This window comes from Anneissia japonica, unplaced genomic scaffold, assembly GCF_011630105.1.
Source record: "Anneissia japonica isolate Jap-2015-1 unplaced genomic scaffold, ASM1163010v1 scaffold287945_len1679841_cov205, whole genome shotgun sequence".
Classification (NCBI taxonomy): domain Eukaryota; kingdom Metazoa; phylum Echinodermata; class Crinoidea; order Comatulida; family Comatulidae; genus Anneissia; species Anneissia japonica.
This window is the reverse complement of record NW_022753015.1, coordinates 364,688-388,522: the sequence shown is the minus strand read 5'-3', so window position 1 is coordinate 388,522 and position 23,835 is coordinate 364,688. Positions and strand designations below refer to the sequence as shown.

The following is a 23,835-nucleotide window of genomic DNA, read 5'->3' as shown; positions in this document are numbered from 1 at the left end:
TTTTTTAATTATGAAACTGTTGGTTAGAGAAATTTAAATGTGCGGCATATTTATCTTATCAAATATCCAAGTCACTGCCCCTATATATTTAGTCTTGGATGCTATTAGAATGAGTAAAATGAGTAATTGCATATCGTTGGCTCTTTAGCAGAGGAAGCACATCAGGAAATGTATATCAATGGAATTATGCAAGTAAGACATTCACACCCTACCTTCTGTCAAACAACTGAATACTTCAATATGCTTTTGTTTGACTTGACTGAGGTATGACGTTCAAAATATCTACTGCATGGACTGTGTGTAAACATTGTGTAATACTTGCGTGAAATGTTGAAATTCACCAAATGTAAATTTTTTTTTTAGGAAGGACTAGACTTATCGGGAGAATTTTCTCTATGAATGTTTTGATATATGGATTCTGGCAATGTCGTATCTAGGTGTCTTGAATTGGAGGGGGGGGGGGTGGTGGCTGATAGGGGTGCAAAGGTAAAGTGGGGCTCGATGATTAGGTGAGGGGCTACCTTGATTTGATTTTTAATTACTTGAGCATGATTTTGTGGGTGTTTTTTTTTTTTTTTTAGGGTGGTGGGGGCATTCTGTGCATCCCCTAGGTACACCACTAGATTATTGTGCTGTATAAATGATTTGGATTGGTTAATTATACTTGATATTATTGATTACTAATTATGATTGATAATGGTGATTGATATATAATTATTTGATTGATTGACAATATTTAATAGATTAATATAACTGTAGAATTGATAGATTAATAATATAATTGATTAATATTATAAATGATTGATAATACAACTATTTGAGTGTCATAGTATATGTTAATATATTTGAGTAGTAGAATTCATTAATTGATAATACAATTATTTTATAGATTGAAAATATAATGGATTAATTGATAATATAATTGATTAATGGAATTTATAGATACTATTATTTGATTGTGTAATTGATAATGCAAGTGATTTATAGATTTGATGGATTGATAATATATTGGATTAATTGACAATATAATTTATTTATATCACTAATTAATAATACAATTGACTGATTGATAATAAAATTGATTGATTAATGTAAAGGAACTGATTTTCATGGCAAAGTCAAAAATAAATCTTCAAATTCCATAAAAACATGATGATAATCTTGGAATTATTTCATGTGTGAGGCATATTACTAAATTCTAGAATTCACCAGATTCCTTTACGACAGGTGGTTAGTGCTTAAGGTGTGCCAGTGTTTCTAATCTTTGGCAGATTTTTTTATAAATTCCTCTCAGTTTTTGGGTATAGAGTGTTGGTTAGTACTTCAATCCAGTGACAATCCCTAGCATTACACCAAATCCTTTATTGAAGAGATCATTGAGGATTGAAGGGTTGCATTAGGTATTAAACCACTTATTTTTCAGTGAGCAATTAACTTTGATGCTTTTGGAATTACATGGTTCCGGACTGAAATCAGCAGGCATAATACTTAAACTTTCAGATCAGTATCTTGATGAACAAAACAAACATCTGGGTGATTTTTTTTAACGACGCACTTAATTTTCCAAATAATTTTCTACAATACAGATAAAATGCCGCCGGCTCTCTTTGATTGGAATAATGAAAAGGTCTTTTTGGAAGAGAAGGTGATGAATTCTGGGTTATGTTTTAACCTTTCTATTTTAACTTGCATTTACAACTCGTTTTTCATACAACAGGCAAACCTTATTGAGTGAACTTTGTATTGAGGTAAGTTACTTGTGTCACATCATAATACTGTACTGTATACCCAGAATATAGGTCATAAGTTAACCTTCAACTTGCAAAAAAATTCAAGTACAACATAAATTTTCTACTATCTTTTATTATTGCTCTCTCTGCATTGAGCAAGATACAGAAACATCAAAGAAAAAGTATATACAACCAATAGAAATAAACAACCTAACATATACAATCTTCAAATCAAAGAAATATAATTACAACTGTAATTTGAATGGGAATTATATACATAAAAGAAATGATGTAAAACCAAAAAACATAATATGAACTCAATGAAATGATGAACTGACATTTACATTAGAAGTGAAATTATATTTCCACTCATTTTTTAATTGACATTTTAAAATCGCTTTAAAAAATAGTATTATTAAAAGGAATCAAGTTAATATAAACATCAATAAGTACTTAGTTGCTATTTAAAGTAAAGTTACTTAAAATATCAAATACTCATGACTAATTAAGTATGAATTTGAGTCTTTTTAAGAATAATATCAAAGAACATAAAAATATGATGCAGATGATTTTTTTCTATAAAAATTGCAAGTAAAATGTAATCTTATAACCTTAAATGTTTTGAATGATGATCATTTTAATCTTGATATCACCAGTTCAATGAAATTGTGGGTTGGCTGAGATTTCAGATGTTAGAAAGATGCCCCCACCCCCCAATTTCATTTTACCTGGATGTACCTCATTTCTGTAAGTATTAGAAACTGACTATCAGAATTGCGGTTTATTCCACCACGGGCAGTCCGCTTAATAGCGTGTCCTGCTGAGTTAATCCCCAATGATAATCCTTTGAACAAACGATTGGCTGATCGTGTTAGTCACATGCAAACCGACTTTTTTCCCCAAAAGTCGGGTTGCCTTTCTGGGGATATGTACACATAATGAATTACTTTAAATATTCACATTATGAATCTTCAAATAACCCAGGATTAATTTAAATAATAGGCCTACTATCTGTTATTCTTTAAAACCATCTATACAGTGTTTTTCTACATAATTCAATCTTTACAGAAAGCTCTGGGAGTAAAATTGGAAAATATCAAACAATCTTAAATTAAAATGAATATACAACAAATCAATTAATATCATGATTTATAATTAATGGGTATAAATATCTACTACACGCATAAATTAATCCATTCTCTTCCCAAAAGATGGCGAACATAATGCATTGGTATAGTACTATGTACAAGTGCAACGTGTGTGGCAGAGAAAATGTTAAAATAATAATCGGCGCCAACAAGAATAATTAGCCAGAATACACAACTACTTTACATCCATAAAAGTGTAATGAGCTATACAAAACCAGTCAGCGTAAAATTACAGTACATGAATCCCATCCTCAACCATGCGATAATCGCTTGAAATTACTCTAGTACATCTACTCGTGATTTTCTCAAGTACGTACTAGAAATATAAATAACATCTACACTCTAATAAATATGATATATATTACAGTATTATTAAATATAAGATTACAAACAAATTCTTATCTGGTATATGTATGTGGATATAGTGATGGTCTGGACCAAATGGTTATGTAGTATTATTAATGTTTACTTTAATACAAGTTTATCTAAGTTACCTATGCCATAGCAGGTCTAATATAATTAGGCCTATTTTTTATACTACTAATCACAACAAAATCATGTCTTTACTATAAAATGTCTTATGATAAAAAATGGAAGACTTTCATATATTTCTGTTAAAAGAAATAATAATTGAGTAAATCTCAGACGATCATGGGAACCAGAGAGATGTTCCCTGTGGAAAACTGATCCGTTAGAGGTCAAATGTAATTTTGTAAATGCAACGTCACCCCCCCCCCCCATATGCTATTATACATATTTTAGAAGATTACTAGGTCAAAACAATGAATGTCCTTTTAATACTATAATATATTTATAATTTTTTTAAACAATCAATTATTAAATGCATCATTCTAACCAGTTCTCTTAATAAATACGGTCTCCCTCCAATTAAAGACCACTTTTGGGACCAGGGTTTCTATGGTCTTTAGCAGCTTTGGTCTCTAATTAGAATAAAAGACATTTGTTAATTTGGGTCCACAAAAAAATGGTCTTTAATTGGAAGTGGTCTTTAATTGAAGGGTTCTTAAATTAGAGGGAGCCCTGTTTAATTCTCTTAACTAAAAGCATGCTAAAAGTAAGTTTTAGAGCTTTGTATTAAGTGTTAATTCTAGGGTAATATGTTTCCATATATGGCACTGACAAGCAAAACCAGTCAGTCGTCGCAAAAATCAATTTTAGTTATTGATACAGGATTACAGATGAAAATGAGAGCTTTAAAATTGTAAAGGAATCATTTAAATCCAACAGTTCCTTATGAAGTTACAAGCAAGTTCATGATTTTGGGCATTTCCCAGGAAGAAACCATCATGAAATTGTTAAAAATTGTTCTAAAATTAAACATGGGGAAAATAACAGCATATCATGATGCTTAGATATATAAAGGTTAGTTTAGTGCAATAAAATAGATTTACAAAATGTTGACATTTCAACATGTTTTGGCCATTATCTCTGAAACACGATTTGCGTCTGTGCCACATAATATCATCCTTTAGAACCTGTGGCTCTGATTATATCAAAATCTTCACTGAGAAATATAGAAACTAAGTAACTTAAGATATAAAATGTATTGTACAATAGGCCTATAATGTGTAAAGTGTGATTTTGGTAACAAATTAAAAACATCCTTTAGTTCACAACCTCTTTAAAAATGACCTTGAGTGAAATTGGTTTTTCATATCACCATGGTAACCACAATGAAAGAATGATGTGCCTAGGTTTTTGTCACAGTATCTGACACAATGCTGCAAATTATGGGATTAATTTCATGATCATATTTCAAAAATTAATATCTAAAAATTTCAGCTTTCTCATGGGAACCAACATGGGCTATGTTAGCTAGGAGCACACAAAAAGTTATAACTTTAATTGACTTCAAATATAGTTTCACATTAATTCAATGGAAAGAACAATTGATGTGAGTAATCTGCTGTTTAGATGACAAAAAGTGGTTGAATATTTACAGATTTATGCTAAATTTAATAAAACAATAATTTGTCCAGATTTATGCACATTGGCCTATCTTGAATTTGTGACCATATGCATTCACCGCGCGTACAACCTAGCTAAGCCTACACGCGATATCTCCTCTCTCTGCACGCCTTGAAGGTGAGAATTCCATCTTCCGAATCAGAAACTATTGGAGAACATCGTCCGAGTGTTTGTTTTTTTGTAATACCCAATCAGAGTCGAGGAAAAGGCTCCCTGTGACCCCAATTTTTTTTTCTGAAATGGTCACACTTTCCTATACGGGATTTTGACAAGCGCCCTCACAATGATGTGCTCCTAGCTAACTATGCGACCATGAAAAGTAACAGTAAGTTTTTACATTTAAAAATGTATTGTCCCATGAAAAATATCCCCCCAAAAAATCATAAAAATCATTTTTTTGAAATTAACTTCCCATTTTAAATTAACATAAAGGTATCAACTTGAACATAGAAATTAGAGTATTAAAAAACGTTTACCCATAATTTTACATCGAAAAATAGAAACACTACCAGTCACTGGTTGTTTTGTCATAATTATCCATTTTTAAAATCAGGGTACAGTACACGTTTTTAAAATAAAATAATTTCTGTGCTAATAATAATTAATGTTAATAATTTGTATGTTACTTTAAAATGAGCAAGTGCATTTAAAAATTATTTTTTTATGATTTTTTTTGTCATTTTCAAGGGACAATATTTTGTTTACAAATTGCAATCAACAATTTAAATTTTGAATACTACCCTTTTTTCTTCGTCCCACACATAATTTTTTTTCCTCATCAAATCGTTAACTACAATTAACCCAAATTGGAAATTGGAATTACAAATGAATAACAATTTATATGAAGAAACAATTAAATCTCTTAGCTTTAAATATAATATATTCTATAATAACCCTATGGATAAGTATACAACTCGCATAACTTAATAATTAGTAGGTACTGTATTTTTAATATAAAGATGTCTCCCTCATTCTGCTAAATGTTAAACAATTCTCCATCTCTTTATGGGACGATATTCCCAAACTAATCAAGGTAATTTGTGATACAGTGTTTGGAAAAGAAACTATACAACACTATTAAACAAGATTTTCTATGCATTTTGAGTAAATCATTCATATTTTTTTTCTTTGGTATTCTTAGTTTCAAAATGTCTATTTGAAAATGTTCAACAAAAATCATAATTAACATACTGTACTGTATTTATAACAGACTGACATGTCTTATGCTTAGATTCGGTGAAATCAATCAATGTATTAAAACAATTAATAAGATAATTTATCATAAATATACTCTATCTCAAGGACTGATAGACACTAATTATACTTGATTAAGCTAAGTTATAATTAGCATCAAAATGTCACAAAATCAAAATCGTATCATGGAATGCTCACATGATTAGTTTTGTAATGGCTTTAATAATAATCTGTTTTCATGCTAAGCTTCCAATATTTGGATTATCTAGACTACAACAGAACATTTTGAGGCACTTTGGTCCTCCTACGCCTCCTGCTTCGTCTTCCAAATAAGTACTGAGTATTTCATGTGTTGAAGTCTACCAAAAGAGACAGATCAGTGATTTCCCTTTATTGATCTCATCCTGGATTTCATCTTGCGAGGTAGAAATATCTGCCTGCACAGAAAGAATCGAGCATACAAATAATAACACTGTGGAACCCATTGCCGTGAAGTAGGCCCAGCCGATCCTGCAGTCCCCAACCTGGAAAGGATCCGCATCCTGTCCGCATACTTGCTTCACGCTCTCGGATCCCCATCCAATGGGGTACAAGCACAGAGCTATGATGATAAATAACCCTGAAATGAATAAATACAATCTACTATTAGTAAAACATTATGACAGATGTATGCCTATTATCTTTTTTTAATCATCCATACTACCAGTAACTAGTTAATCATTAATAGTAATTGATACAAAGTTCGTATACAGTAGAGCCATTGTAGTTTATATGAATAAAAAATTCTGTTGGAAATTTTTTTTTTATTTCAAAATCAATTGACCATTGCAATATTGCTGTTAAAAATAAAAATAATAAATTCAAGAGAGTTTGTGGAGCATCTCACATGCCAATTATTTCCACTATCATATGTGAAAAAAAATAAACATAGAGTTGTCATAGATTTGAATGCAATGTGCTGTCATAATCAATAGCAGTAACATTATAGAATATTTCACCAGGAAGGTGAGACATACAGTATATGTTCCATAAAGACTGACAATATTTTTATTTTTTTTTAAATGTTATTTCTTTAAGTTACACATGCGCCAAGGATTGCCAATAGTGAATTATATCAATGTCTTACTTGCAGGTGACAATCCCTGTCGTCACAAGACAAACATACACACACAATGCTTTACACAAGCTACACAAACTAAATCTCAATGTGAGGCTTAGCAAGTAGCCCAGCAAACACAAAACGTTCTTATAATGTTTGCAAATCCTGCACCACTGACAGGAATTGAACCCAGGACCCTGAAAATCCAAGCATCCTAACCACCATGCTATTTAACTCCACTCCATATATACAGTTGATACTACTGTGCCTGGACCTCAAACAAGAGTTCACAGAATAATGAAAGATTTCTGTCAGTGTACCACCTAATTTTTCACCTACAGTGGTGCATACTCCACCTTCTATAGGTCTCCAAATTTCCTATTTACTCAACACAAGGACAAATTAAGTTTACTATCTACGGGATGACTAAGAATTATTGACAATCAAGTGTCATCTTTTGGAGGAGTTTCCTTCGATGAAAACACAAATTACTTCCCTCGCCTTCCAATTACAGGGTCATAGCACTGTATTGCCAATCCCAGTAAGTACCAGGATTATTATCACCCAAGACATAAACTCCACTCCCAAAATATTATAGATTTGATTAGGCAGTGTGAGTAGAAATTCATCAGGTTTGCTGGTTGTATCAAGAGGGCAGTGGTGACCCTAGAATACAGTATTACAGTAGGCCTACTTTCAGATGTTGGGGTAAGCTGGAGAACAGTGTCCAGGAGAGCTCAAGCCCCAGGCATTTAAAGACATCTTGAACAATTTTGGGCCATTTTAAGTTGTTCTTGGACATTCTAGAATGTATTAAGGAAAGAAAATTTAACAAAAAAATGTTTGTTTTCCCTATTTTGGTCCTATGAGTTGGACTGAGAGCAGTTGGTGCATTGGTTATGGCTTGGACTCCCAACCTCGAGGTCGGGGGTTCGAAACTCTCAGTGTGCAAATCGCTTGTGTCCTTAGGCAAGGCACTTTATCTACGGTTGCCTCTCTCCCCCAGGAGTACAAGTGGGTACCTGGTAGGTTCCAACACAACTGCGCTGATTAATAGCTGCAAAATTATGGAATAATAGTATAATTTAATTTAATAATTTAATTTGGTGTTCAGTATGTGTTCCATATGTGTTTGATCCAATGACTGGGTAGTAATGTGAAGCGCTATATAAGAACGACATATTACTATTGTTATAATTATTTGGTCCCTTTCCTTTTTGTTTTGTCACTGAATGCAGTATGTTCATCATAAAGAAAAGATTGATGACAAATGTCATATCTGTATAGAATACTTAATTATATGTTATATCCTTTATAGTACTGTATGCTCCTTTTACTCATGTTTGAAATAAGCTCAAATAAAAAAAAATTATGCTCGACCGACCCAAAATTAGTCTTCTTTTTTTTTATTAGAACAAAAAATATTTTGATTATTGAACTAAAAAGACTATCTTGCTGGACGGTAGGTGATACGACAGTGTATGTGATCTTTTTGCTTTTAAATATAGATTTTAAAATGGTCTTTATTGTTTTTTGTGTATTTTCAACTTTTTAGGCATAAACATTTTTCCTACTGTACCAACCTACCCATTTTTTGGGATTTTCCCAAAACGTGGCCTAATTAAGCTGACAATTAAAGATAGAATTTCTTTATCCTCGTAAAAATCGCAGGGACTACAGCAGTGTTCAAAAAGATTTTATAAATGATGAAGGAAAATCTTCTTTCTCCATGTCTTACCTCAATGAAATGGAATAAGGTTAATGACCTGATGATGTGTCTGATTATGTTGCTAGAGTGGGTGGAGGGTTATGAGAGACCTTCATGGCCCACAGAGCCAGTCTTGTTTACAACTTCCACAGCACTTTTGATGTGCTTAGTCATCAACACACCAACTGGTAGGCCTACTAACATAGAAAACTTCCTATACTGTACCACTCAATAAATATTATGATTTATAGCCAACTTAGGTTAAAACTAGGTTAGGTTGCTTCCTTCTTGTCAATTTACAGAAAATTTTGTTCCTTTCAGTCATTTTTTTTGTTTCTAAAATAAAACCATATAATCCTACATCCAATATTATTTTCATGTGCATGTAATTCTGTTTCTGCGTCATGTTTGAAAGACAAAGGCCGGCCAGTTAGACAGGTGCTTGAGACATTTTTAGTATGGTAGTAAAATACAGAGATATATCCAAAGATGAATTTTATTCTATGGGTGGCCTACCGGCTAAAACATCACATAAGGCCAAGTAAAAAGTAATGTGCTTCCCGTCAAAATGTTTTGAAAATAACAGGTTTTTAGATCAAATATGCTAATCTCCAAATACACGATTTACATAAACAGAAGTAAGGAATTTGAAATTACCACTATTAGTACAACATACTCCAGAATGAAAAGTATTGAAATCCTCAAAAATATAGTTATAGTCGCCGATATGATGTATTTTTGTACCTGCGATTTAACACACAATATAAAATCTTTTAAATTTATGAATGATTCTAAACACACTGTTGATGTTTACCAGGATTTTTGCAAACATGGTTTTAGGTCTATTTATGTACAATTTTGTAATTGAAGCTGCACTTAAAGCCATTGCTCAAAATCCATCGCAATAAAAAAAAAAAAAAAAATCCATGTCCAACCTCTAGTGTTTAAAATCAGGCTTACACTAAAAAACAAAATGCTGATTGGTGTTTCATTAAAAAGATTTTATGTGGTACCAATACTGGATAAAACACTACTAGGTGCTAATTGCGAAGATATCAAATTTTTAAAAAAACAACAAAAATACAAAATTAATATTGTCCGACTTAGTATTATTTACAGCTCCCTGCTACACCATTACTCATCAAAATCTGTGAGCAAATTTGAAACAATGATTACTTAAGTGAAGCACTAGGATGTCATCACCTACCATGGAAGGCATCAGCTCTTACTACAGTAATTTGTTTACTGATTGCCTTACATTTGCACACAGCGGGTCAAGCGGAGATGGGTCACTGTAAAGTACAACATATACTGCACATTCATATTGTCACAATCAATAAGATCGTGATAAGATCAATTTCATTCTTATCCTCTACAATTTGCAGCACAATCTCCAACAATTATCTATTATTAGGTTGTACATAGAAGAGCTCTAAACATAAATGCAGAGATAAAAAAAATCATATTAACTATTATTATTATAAACAGCAAATGTATTCATTGTCTCAGAGACAAAGTGATTATTGTTATCCAATTCTAAAGTAGATTATTTTAATTTTAGTAATTAATAATAAGTGTTGATAAGATCAATTTTATGCTTATCCTCTACAAATTTGCACCAAAAGCTCCAACCAATTAGTTATTATTAAGTTGTTGTACATAGAAGAACTTGAACATAATAACCTATATTAATTCAGAGATAAAAATCATTATTAACAGCAAATGTATTAATCTTCTCAGAGCCAAAGTACTCAAGTAATCAGCCTCATCCAATTCTAAAGTAGATTATTTTAATCTTAGTAATTAATCCATTCTGGATATATAGCCAATTCATAAATAATACATAAACATCCATGGCCATCAATGACAAGACATGAATCAGTGATTGTTAATCTCAATTATCCAACAAATTATTAGTAAACTAATCAATTAAACTAATTTATGATAATAAATTGGGAAATTATTTCTAAGTTAATATACCACAGAACTAATTTAATTATTATAACATTCATAAAATTAGTTGATCATTTTAACAAATTAATTTATTCAATGAGTCATTTTAAATGTTTAAAACAAGTTACCATATTTACTAGAACGATTTGCATTGATTTAATGCTAAGGAAGTGTTCTGTTATTTTTCATCATTTTCATAAGAGTACAAAACATACTCTTTTCTGTGACCCCCTCCCCCTGAAAAGAAATGATGATTTGTATCATTTTGAGATCATTTTATCTTTTTCATAAAATAGTACGCACGCCTTCACTTTCAACCCCTCCCCCACCCTAAAGCATATGTTTTGTACTCTTTTGAAAATGTTGAAAATTATGGATGGCACCTAACTACTACTGTATATGTTACTCATGATTAACATTTACTAGTACTTGTGAATAAATGCTACCTTAGTCATTAAATATAATTTCCTCTCTCTTGGATTCATAACTATTTAGTCAGAAAAGTAAAAGAGTACATTTACTTTTCTTGGTTTTGGTAACCACAAATAGACATAGAGCACCAGGGAGGACAGTACAGTCATGACTGTAAATCATAAAAGCTGCTTAGTAATGTACATGTTGGTCAAAGTTCACACAGACGTGTTAAAACATTGATATATAATATCAAGGTATTGTGCAGGTATGACATTTAGTTGACAATGTGTTTAATCGAAAAATGATAGATTGATTGATGCACAAGTTTCCGGACTTTGATCCCTCTCAATTCTAGCTAGACAAGCAAGAACTTTAGATATACTGTATGACTTTGTGATTATGTTTACTTTAAAAACTGTATTTACTTTTCTACAGCTATCATAATCTGACATGAAAGCATCTACCTTGTCAGTTATTATTTGCAAATATTTTTTTAAATCTTGACCTAACAAAAATGATTTATTTTCATGCTTTTTGCCAATTCAAGGTAATATTTTAAAAGCTTAAATAGTGTGTCACAATAATTCTTTTATACTTGGACTACAAATCATAGGATTTAAGTTGTATTTCATTAACCGGTTTCTTACATAATATGTTAAGCTAATACTTTTTTATGTGAATTCTCTTAAGCATAATATATATTGCTGACATTCTTTTCAAGTCTGGGAAACAAACCAAGCTTAGAATATTACTCAGCAGGAAAATTGAGCAAGGAAATCATAAGAAACAATATTGCAGCCAAATTGCTGACAGTGAAGTGAGAACCATGGATTAATCAATCTGACCTATAAGTGACCTTTGGTATAAAAAATTTCACCTTTATGATGAATTCACGCCTCAGTATCTGCGGAATCCTGCACTATTTCGGCGACTCCCGTATTTTCAATCAGTGTTTCCGCAATTCAATTAGTAAACATTAACAGAAGAATTCTATAGACTCAACCAACCGTCAGGATGTCTAATGAAGCCATTATATTTACTTGTGCTTCTACATAAAGAAACTAATAGGCCAAAAGAACACAGAGTAATTATATTTTGCTATTTCACTACAAGCTGATGCTCTATAAAATCTAGTAATAATAGTATTATAGAATTTGTTTATTGTGTGGATGGTTGTACTGTAGGTGTATGGATGGGTGAGTTTTGGTGATACCTGTGATAATATAGTATCTATTTTGCCTCAGGTAAATCCAATATCATTGTTTGTAATCAACCCGGGAATTTCAACCACCCAACATCAATAATTTCCTCAGTAGTGGGACCATTATAATGACAATATAACAATCATGTTCTCCCAAATGTTCAGTTTTTCTTAAAAAGATTAAGAATAGAAAACTAATAACAATTAAAACTTATTAACACAATATTTTGTATAATTAAAATTCAGAAATATTGTATACAAAATATAGAAAACCTTTAGAAAAAAACCCCAGAATGATCAAATTATCACCCAGCAGACTTAAAAACAGTATTACTGTATAACATTCACAAATATTGTGAACACAATATTGTGAACATGTCAGAAAATTACATTAATGCAACATTGCAGAAACATTTGAATTATGTTATAAAATGTATTTACGGTTTAAAAAAAAAAAAAAATTGAAAACCGAACTGCAACGTTTTATTACAATGTTATTATATAATGTAAAATTGTTGGCTGGCAGAGAAAAAGTATGTCTCTCTTTCATCGAAGTAGGTTCCCAATACATCTTATTTATTCATTTATACATTTATCTATTGTTTACATTCATGAATTTATTGTCTATATTATTTTGTATGATGTAATTTTATGCAGACAATAGTTGTACATTGTACCTTGTAAACGAATAGATGAATATATAAATAAAACAATTTTATACCTTTCATTTTTAACCAGACATTCTAATCTTACCGAGATGCAACGTATGTAGCGCACAAAGTAATTGTAATAATGATAAGATCTATAATGTATGCGTTTCCCTCAAGACAAACTTAACTCACCAGGCCTTAAGCTATCATGTTTTTCTTACTCATTAGCTGCTTGGATCGAGTACGGTAATGTCCCTAGCTATTTTGAATGTGTGAATTGAATTTGTATTGAAGAATATTGATCTGAGTATTTAAATCGTATAAGAGGAAATCTTTGTATTATTTCTATTTGAGGTATTTCAACAGTAAACTGTGTTAGGTTATCATGATTGTCAAAAATAATGGTTTGTACTAATAAAGATATTAGCACAAGTCTTCATATTGTAATGTTATTGAAAGCAGTATAATGGTATTGATATTATGACAAGTCTTAAGTGTTAAAGATCTGCTGCTTTTAAATGAACTATTATTATTATTATTATCATTATTATTATTACTAGAAATTTTAATTGAATATTTTAGGTTTTTCTCAATATTTTTTGCAGACAATTACATCTTAGAGAGGTATTAAATAAAAAAATTACACATTTTATGGGACAAAAACACAAATAGAAATTTAGTTTGACATCATATTCCAAGTAATGTATCCCTGAGAAACCTTGGAGATGGTTTAGAAAACATGGTCTTTCATTTAAGTGGTCTGATAAGGATTGCATTAAGAATGATGTGATCTTTGCAAAGGGCACTGAGACTCATGTAGTTAATGCACTTAAGATTAAAGTAACATTATTATAGGAGCTAATTAAGGCCAAAGGTCATTAGAAAGTTTGTATGTTACGCTGATGTTCATGGTAGGCCAAATAAAATTAATTGTTAGTTTCACGTCGGTTATTTGACATTATTTCTGGTGAGGGTATTTCCTATTTGCTTTTTAATATCATACTAGGCTGGTAAATAGGAAAAATAGTTTTTGATTATAAAAGAAGTAAAATGAATCTTTGTATGTATTTCTGGCAATTTATGTTCCCACCTGTTCTTAAGCTTTACATCATTCTTTCAGATAGTCATTATTTTTATTGTTCATGGAAAATAAATATTTTTTTTGAAAAATAGCAAATAGTAATTTTGTTTACGAGGCTCCAAAATTTAATTAGGGCAGTGACGTGAAACAAGCAATTAATTTTATTTGGCCTAATATTCATTGAAGCATTCAATAAGAACTAGATTATGCAATTACAACCCTCTACATAAAGGTTTTATTCTCTCCTTTCCTCTTTTCTTTTCCTTCTCTCAGTTTCTTTTTGTTTAGCTTGCCTAGATTAATGGTTACATTATAAATATTAATAAAATAACAAACATTTATAATGGTACTATAAATGCTTCTTATTTATTTAATAATATTTGAGTTTAATATTTTACTTTACTAATCAGATAAATCTGATAAAGTACTGTACCATTGCTAAACTACCATGTTATGCAAATCATACATACAGCTCTTTACATGGATACTGTAAATAGTTGTGATATTGAATTTAAGATGCCGACTGGCAGAAAAATGTTGATAATTTTTTGATCAATGCCTATAATGGTATAATAATTTTTTAACAGCTGATTAAGGACAAACAAATTATAGAAAGCTTGTATTTTATTTATGATCATCGTTGGTATTTATGTTATGCATTAATGTGAAATTGTTATTGTCAGACTCCATTTCCAAAAAAGGCCAATAATTTAAAATTGATAAATCTTGGTACTAAAGGATTACTATTATACTATGCCAAATGTTTAAAAACATACCTTAAAATTATTCTGATAATCAGCTAAAACTTTATACTCAGTCATTGCTAGGATACCACACGCATGCAACTTAAACCAGTAGAACACTGTAAATATTTGTGATACTGAAATAAAGAAGCTTATTGGTTGATGAAATTTTGATTTATCAAGCCTGTCACCTGCTCAAACATCATTTTTATATGTACTGGCCTATCTACAATATCTTGTGAGAAAAAAACCTCTTGAAATTCCACCATTATTTATAGACTTTTATGTGTAGCAATGGTGGGAACCCATATAAGGTGCTAGAGAATAGTGACTTCACTCATCACCTTACAAGTGTCAGCATTAACAAGCTTACGATGATAAGATTAGATAGGTGAAAGGTTAATCAATATGCTATGATGGCCTGTTTATAGGATGATCCCTGTTTGAATGTGTTTAGGTTAATATAGATTTCAGACTATGCTAGGAGATTCTGTACTGTACACATGCTATAGTTGTTAAACTAATGAAAATAGAATACAGGACTCTTTCTAATTAAAGACCACTTTTCTGTGGTCAAAAACCTACAATTATCTCTTTCTTTATTTTTCTAGAGACCAAAGCTGCTAAAGACCATGGAGACCAAAAGTGCTCTTTAATTGGAGGGAGCTCCTGTAGTATTTAAATTGTTTTTTGTACTTTGTACCTAAATTCATCTGAAGAAGTCCACAGTTTGAATGAAAGCTCATGTTCAACAAACTATATACTGTATTCTTATTCTTAAAGGTGCTATCTGTATTTAGCTGATTGTATAAAGTAACCCAGCTAATAATATTACATTATAAAACGTTTTAAAAAATGGTGTTAAAAACGTTATTTTGTAGAGCCATAAGTACATGCATATCTAATTTCACGACATATTGTTTGAACATTCTGCAACGTTTTGTGAACGTTATTTTGTGACATACCAACCACAACATTCGTGAATGTTATAAGAACATTTTGTGTTGGCTGGAAAATTATTGAATCCCAAAAGTTTCATATGAGCGGGGATTTGAAATGAGATAGTTTTCTCTACCTATTAAATAATTGTCAACTAAATTATACGATTCTTTGCATACTATATCATTTAAGTTGCAAATGTGCTGGCAGTGAATATAATGGATTTTGTACTGTAGTAAAAATCATAAAACTGAATTGTTTTGATAACAAGTCTGAAAGTTTTTTTATTTGGTCCCTTAAATATAAGCAGGGTAGGTTTAAGTATATTATGAGCTCTTGGTCAAGAATTGATCAGTTTTTAATCAAACTATAAATTTTGTCATTCAGAAGGTTGATGCTTGGACTTCATTAATGTATCCTTGTACCTTTAACCATTCACAAGTACTTAAGATTAATCATGAAACTATTAAAGAAAGATGGTTTGCATCAACTTGTCAATTCGGTCATCTAGGGTCTGTGATTCAGGATTCAACTTTCATTTATTGAACAGTGTGACCTGTTCCCATGTCATGCTTTTAATCATTGCTTCTAAAACTTTTTCTCTTGTTTGCTTTTCTCTGCCATTCTTTGTTTTACAACCCTGGAATGGTGAATTACACTTGTTCTTCAGCCATTCAAAAAAACTTCCTCCTCATAAAAGGGCAGACTATCTGTTTAATAGGCTTTTGATTTTTGGTCCACTCAAACATAAATGCCACATCCCCAATGAAGCATATAAGAGAGCGACACTTACAATCCATGGTCTTCATACCCTTGAACTTTTTTGGTTATCCTATCCTCTCTGTTTAATTATTTTGTAACTTACACTACTCTACCACTTCCTGTTGTTTTCTTTGTCCTCCTGCCTGGTTGGACACTGTCCCAAATCTTTATACTTCACTAATTTCACTGACCACTAAAATGTTTACTTAAATTGTCAATCAAGTCCTCTCGTCCTTCTAAAAATGAAACATCCTAATTACTTTTGATGTAATAAAAAATTAATTGTAATATTGACAGAAAAATTCCTATATTTTAGAATATGCCAGAGTCAACCTAAAATATGCTTCAGTTTGAGAAAAAGCCCATAATTTCTTTAAATTATTCTTCTGTTCACATTTTAAATTTGTGATACTCTACATAAAAGTGAGTTGAAATGCTCAGTTATTCCATGAGCACTGGTCATTTGTTTATCAAGTCACAGTTGAAGGAATCAGCATGAACATAAAACATATAATAAATACCTTGCTGTAACGTGAGCTGTTTGTACATGAAAAGATAACCACCATGGGAAAAATGATACATCAACATCCCAGATAAACTGCCATGGGAAAGCTATGGGCAATTCTACATAAACATCCCAACTGCCGGGGAAAGCCTTAAACAAAAGTTTCACAAAACCAAATACTGTATACACATTTTGTAGAACCTTACTCATTAGTCCAACCAGGAAGAATGGGCTATAATCAAAAGAGAAATTTCATGGTTGTTGGCATGAAATATTAGCTGATCAAATTAATATGTATACTTTTAAATAAATATAATTAGGACAAAGAAAAAAATATTAATAATTGAGAGGATTGATATAGCTGGGATTATTCTACTGTACACTAACACATGTATGGCTCGAGGCAATTTACACATGTACCATAGGGCAGTGGCTTGAGGCTATTTACTTACTAGGTACCATGGGCCTACAATTACTTGCTTCTGTAGTGTGAGAATGACAGCTAACAACATGGTCTCATTAGTTGAGTTCAAGGGTATGGAACCCATTGATGCAAACACACAATCAATTTTTGACTTTCCAAAATATTTACATAATCATGGGCTGTGAACTTGACTCTGAAATCCATATTTTCTTTTAAATCACATTTTCATTGTTTCTTTTGTTATAATATATGTATAAGTTGATTGACAGAATAACATTAGTCAAGTCAATCTAAACAAATATGGGGCTCAACCAAATCAATTGCAACAATGTCATTGCAGCCCAATTTATTATCACTCAGTTGTACATACAGTATTTCAGAGAAGTAACATAAATAGCAGCCTAAAAGTGTACAGGTACTTTTGTAGAAAGTTTACAAATTTGCATGAATATACAAATAAATTAGCTACTGCCATTTTGACAAAATAGATATCTGTATAAAAATTACATAAATAAAGTAATAAATAAAATGTCAGGCCTATATTTTTATGGTCAGACCATTTAGACTATTAAACATATTTGTGAATTATGTATACTAATTATGTCAATTATGCATATTAGCTGCTGGCATGACAAAATTGAATATATTTAAAATAATAATATTATGATGATGATAACATACCATGAATTAAAAATCAATCTTAATAACTTAAACAAATAAAAATATTTACAAAACAATTTATATTATAATAATGGACATTGCTTACCTGCAACAGCTTGTACAAATCCTGATACTGTAAAGATACTTTTATGACAAATGCTTCGTTTACACAGACTAATAAATGCCACGCAAAAAACAAAACTCAATAACATAAAACCAATTCCGTAGAACACTACGGAAGCCTTCCAAAATCCACTTGCAATTCCCGAAAAATTGTTAGTGTATATAGTACATCGAATTGAGTCCGGTAATCCCAGTCGCAATTGGTAGAACTTTGTTAGTTGCCGACAGCTATTAAATATTCCAATGGAGGGGCTCCACTGGTCCGATGTTTCACCCTCCGGTCTCGTCACATTCGTGTGGTCTCCGATATATTTACTGCGTGATTCACCAATCAGCCAATAGGGTTGACCAAGAGCAATTAAATGGCCTAATACAACAGCTATACTTAAAAGCGACCATAACAAGGATCGTGATGTCACAATGACAAAACACATGATTATCCCTGGAGTTTGTTTTTGCAAAACACAGTAGATAAACTGCACCAGCAATGGAATGATTCTGGCCGTATTACAGGTAAAAACCAAGTGATGACTGGCTTCCTCTCTCACTTCAATGATATCTGTTCAACACCAATGATGATTATTTTCTCATAGGGTTTCCCTTCAGACGTTGTTCTTCTCGTAGAGAATTGGATACCTTAGGCGTTATCGCTTCACGAGTGTCATTCTCAAGAGACTAGCTGATAATTTGAAGCCTCTGCGCCTGCCACCGTTGATTGTGTTCTTTTTAAAGGAATATCGTAGCTCTGCCCAATTACATAAGAGACCTGGAAGAGGTAATAATGTGAGATGAACGATGAATGAATCTCATTTAAAATCAATTAAGTGTGAATTGAAATAGCAATTGGAAACTCATTTTATCGACCTGAAAAGAATACATAATTTCTGTAATTTGCATTTATAGAAAAGAAAAGAATCAATATATATTGCTATGAAACACTGTATTCTACAATAATGTTTTAACCAAGCCGATACTTGTTGCGGATTCAGGACAGGAAATTTCACAGATGGAGGGTATGTAGATTACTTCAGCTGAGGTACAAAATGTGTCTATGGAACCCCTAGAAGGCCAGAAATGACACTCTAAATTTAATATGAAAGCAATTTTCTTTTTCCCCCATTTTTTTTTATTTCAAAACATGTAGGGAGTCCAGGAACTTCCCTCCCCTTCCTCTAAATCTGCCTCTGCATGAAGCATACACATGATAGTCTATTTGATAAACAATGTTTAATTTAAATATTTAAATGCTATTTATCTTGTAAGAAGAAACTGAAAATTCATCATATCTTTGCAATGGACAAAAAAAAATGGTCTTCAGCAAGTGTAGTTGGCTGCTGTGTTTGATGTGTAAATAACAACAATGAATTTCATAATGTTTACGCTACCATGATTTGGAATGTCGTAATAAACAGTGAAAATGAAAGTTGAAAGCTATCAGCATCCTAGCTGATATTTTCAGAAAGGAAATAATCAGCAGGGCAAGTTTTAAACAAATAACTTTTAAAGTAGAAACACAACCTTCATACGGTAATTACTGTATTCAAACATCATTAAGGTTAATTATAGTTATGATGGCTATGTTTCTCTTTAATAGCATTTCATTTTCAATGTATATTTTTTGTTTTTGTATTTCATGTATTGTGCAATATAATTTGGCCTACAAAGAAGATGAATGCCTATTGAGTTAACGATACTGCTACATGAAGCTTGACACAATAGGCATGCAAAAATACAAGTATGTTAACAACAGTACTAAATAAATAGAGTTTATATATAGTTATAGTTTCAAATTTCTAGATATATGGTGCCTTATACAGGGGCAGATCCAGAATTTTTGAAAGGAGGGGCACCAATTTTATATAGGCCTAATGTATATTATACAGTAAATATGTATCCAATAATGGTATAATTCGTGTTCAGTACAGTATATGCTGTTATGAAATATTGTAACATTTAGTATTTGTATGCTATTTTGTATCTTAATGCTAAAAAAATATAAGGTACTAGCAGTGGTAAAACCGGGGGGACATGGCCCCATACCCCCGCCCATTCCTCATCCCTACATGTTACTTATATTTCAAGACTGAACAAACTACCCAGATGAACCACTACCTGTAAGGTTTATATATTAATATTAATAATTAATTGTATTTATAATGTAATCTGTTATCATTAATTGAGTTTGGTTTATTAATATCTGTTGATATATTTATTGCATGTTGATTTACTGTCAGTATACTAGAAATGGATTTAATTTCAGACCAACTGAGTTAGTAAGATGAATCACGAAGGTATAAAAAACCTCAATGGTTTACAGTAGATGACTCATGTTTTTTAGACCAAACTGGATGCTGGTAATTATGTTTAGTACGCGAGTAATGTGGAAGAACATACTGTACATTAACCTAATTCATCAATCTCAATTGTCAGAAAACAGATTAGTATTGTGTTAATGATATACTTAGTACTTAAATGCAATGCGCATGCTTAGGGTATGTCCACACACTCGGCATAAGGCTGGCCTAACGTAAGCCTTTGTGTGTGAACTAGGCAGTGGCGTTACCTACGCCACCCACAACACTACCTCTATGGCGTTATTAACGCTACCTGCAGACCCCAGATTAGTTAACGCCATGGAGCTAATGCCAGTGAATGATTCTGACCTCAATTTAAGATTTTAACCAATCATGATTAGTTTTGGAATAGATTACTTGCTTTCCTGTGCTCGCTATAACTAAAATGGTATTAAAACCGGTTTTTGTTCTATTACATTTTTACATAGTTCACAATGTATGATGTGTTGAACTTGATTGTCTTTTGTAAGATATTTTAAACTAGTTAGAACATGGAAGTATAGTTAGACTACCTATAACACCTGCAACACCAACAATTGTTCCACAATGCAAGGTAAAAAATCAGAAGTAAAATTGTTCATTTAAAAATTTCACTTACAACAATTCACAGATTCAAGAGTTTCAATGATACACTGTACAGTAGATATTTTACTACAGTTAAGAACCCGTACATTATGTAAAACTTAAAACTATTCCCCATAGTTTAACGCCAGCGTTAATATAGCATACGCCATTTGTGTAAACACTTTGGAATTTTAATCCATGGATTTGCTTTGCCAGCATAAGCTACGCCAGCCTTACGCCGTGTGAACATACCCTTAAATAGAGCTATTGAAACTGTACTGACAATTTCATGTATGTTTTGCAACTGCAGAAAAAACAAATCACAATAATATTCTACAAACAAATTAAAAGAAATCATGTAGTTTATATTTGCATGTGGCTATGTTATGTCAATATTCGTACACTTTACCAAGATAGTATACTGCAATGTATTTAAATGTGGTTTAATTGGAATTTACATTAGGTCCTTGATTTATGTATAATAAATACAATTATACATTTAATTGTCAAATCTCAAAAATAAATCTACTACAACAATCTCATTTCATTCTGATGATCAAGAACCAATAAATTTATTTTATCTAGCCAAATATTGCTCTTGATTTCTGAAAAACAAAGTCATCAAATGTCAACAATTCATTCACTCTCAATAAATAAATATGGGAAAAATCATCTATTTTTAAATTTCACTAATAAACCAGGGATTTAAAAGAAGGAAATAACATTGTATAAATTAAATAAACAGAAATCATCATAATATAATAATTGTTCTTTTCCAAGTGGTTAATATCAATTTGAGAAGTTTTTAAATTGATTGATGATATTTTAAAATCTGATCATAAAGTAATTTGTGGTTTTAACTCCGACAGAGTTACTTGGGTTGAACTACAATAGTCCTCTGTAATATTCTGGTGAAAATGTAACTGTGTAACACTAACACATTGTTTATTTTTTCTTTATACTTCAGGCACTTGTAGTACTGGCATACAAATTTCCAAAGTAACCTTTACATACAAAAGAAGTTAAACAACATACAAAACAACATACTGTAAAGTAGTATTACAAAATTACTTTACTGTAGATTTTACTTTCAAATATTTTTGTCTTCATGTTTTGGGATTATTAATATATTTCTATCTTTTCTAATTTATTATAAATTTCGTTTGTATGGTTTTATATGGGGTCATTATTATATTTGATAGCAGCCTGTTACAAGCCTATTGTTTTAATTTTAATGTATAGTTCCAAAATATGTATCTTTTCTGACTTAATTATCTGATGATAATGGCAGTGAAGATAATGATAATCACAATATTATTATAATGATGATGATAAATATGATGGTAATGATGATGATGATGATGATGATGATGATAGTGATGGTGATGATGGTAGTGATGGTAATGAGGATAATTATGATCATAGTAATGATGGTGATGATGATAAATAATGAGGATGAGGATGATGATCCACCCAAACATTGATCAAGTGAGCTTTAATCAGCAATGTTCAAGTATAAGCCTACCTTTAATATTCAAATATTCGTCTTGATATTAAAAAAGTGACAACCAATATGGCAAACATATCATATGATTTATGTCTCAGCCACAGTACGGGAGAATCATATCATAATGACCACACCGTGAAGACTGCGTCCCATCTCCTCAGATGATCACTCGTGCTGAATATCGTTGATGAGGGAATCATTTTGCTAAATTAAAGATTATGCTAATGCGCTCAAATGGCCTGCTGTAGACTTGGAGCACACTTATTGATATTTCCAAGCAATTTACGTTGCGATATGTACGCAAATAAATAGGAATCGAATTAGGTATGGACGCTCATAATGTAGTTCAGACCACAGATTAAAATGGAAGGACATTTCTAGACTCAGTGCAAACAATCGTAAATCATTGATGCAAATCGGACTACTGGGATGTTCATATGTGTAGATGGTATTATCGCTGCCTCATCGCCTCGTGCAGCACGGATTAATGGTGCTCTGGTGTACTATATTATGCAGCATTCGACATATTATTATAAAACTATATGAATTATTAAATGTTTGTCTATAGATTTTATATAACGTATATATATTTCCCTGGCTTTTGGAGTAGAAAAACTCCAATAACCTTGTTAATCATTTTGTTTGTGTTTTTATTTCTTATGAAATATTGTAAAGGACCAAATAAACCTTTTATAACTAGAAATTGCAAATTGCAAGTGAAGTGCTGCGAAGTACAACTGCATATAAATGTTGTTCGAACAAAATTATTTATGTGAGTCAAGTGAAAATAATGAATAATAAAAATATAACAAATAATATGAGACACGACACATTGTCTATATTAGAACACTTCTCATTGGGTAACAAAGTCGTAATTTTTCATTTTTGTCAAAAAGTGTCTATAGTGGTGAATTATGGTTTAGGTTTTTTTTAATAAAGTTTCAAAAATTTCTATGTATGTGGAAAATGTAGTTGATTACCAAAGGTTACAATTTTTATTTTGAAGACTGCATGGTCTAGGAAGTGTACATTTTTTTATGGGGCATGTGTATAAGAGACAGCCAGAAATTCAATCCGGGTATTGGTA

The 23,835-nt window shown here is 31.3% G+C and overlaps 1 protein-coding gene across 1 annotated transcript in view; it reads right to left on the bottom strand.

Moving 5' to 3' along the window:
* Positions 1 to 4,219: 4,219 nt before the first annotated feature.
* LOC117122663 (LHFPL tetraspan subfamily member 2a protein-like) overlaps positions 4,220 to 23,835 on the bottom strand; it is a 23,290-nt gene continuing 3,674 nt past the window's right edge. The window contains exons 2-3 of the mRNA XM_033268345.1: positions 18,307 to 19,089; positions 4,220 to 6,680 (exon numbers count right to left, since the gene is read on the bottom strand). Coding sequence (XP_033124236.1) covers positions 6,421 to 6,680; positions 18,307 to 18,757 — 711 coding nt within the window. The 5' untranslated portion in view covers positions 18,758 to 19,089 and the 3' untranslated portion in view covers positions 4,220 to 6,420. The remainder of the gene's footprint in view (positions 6,681 to 18,306; positions 19,090 to 23,835) is intronic.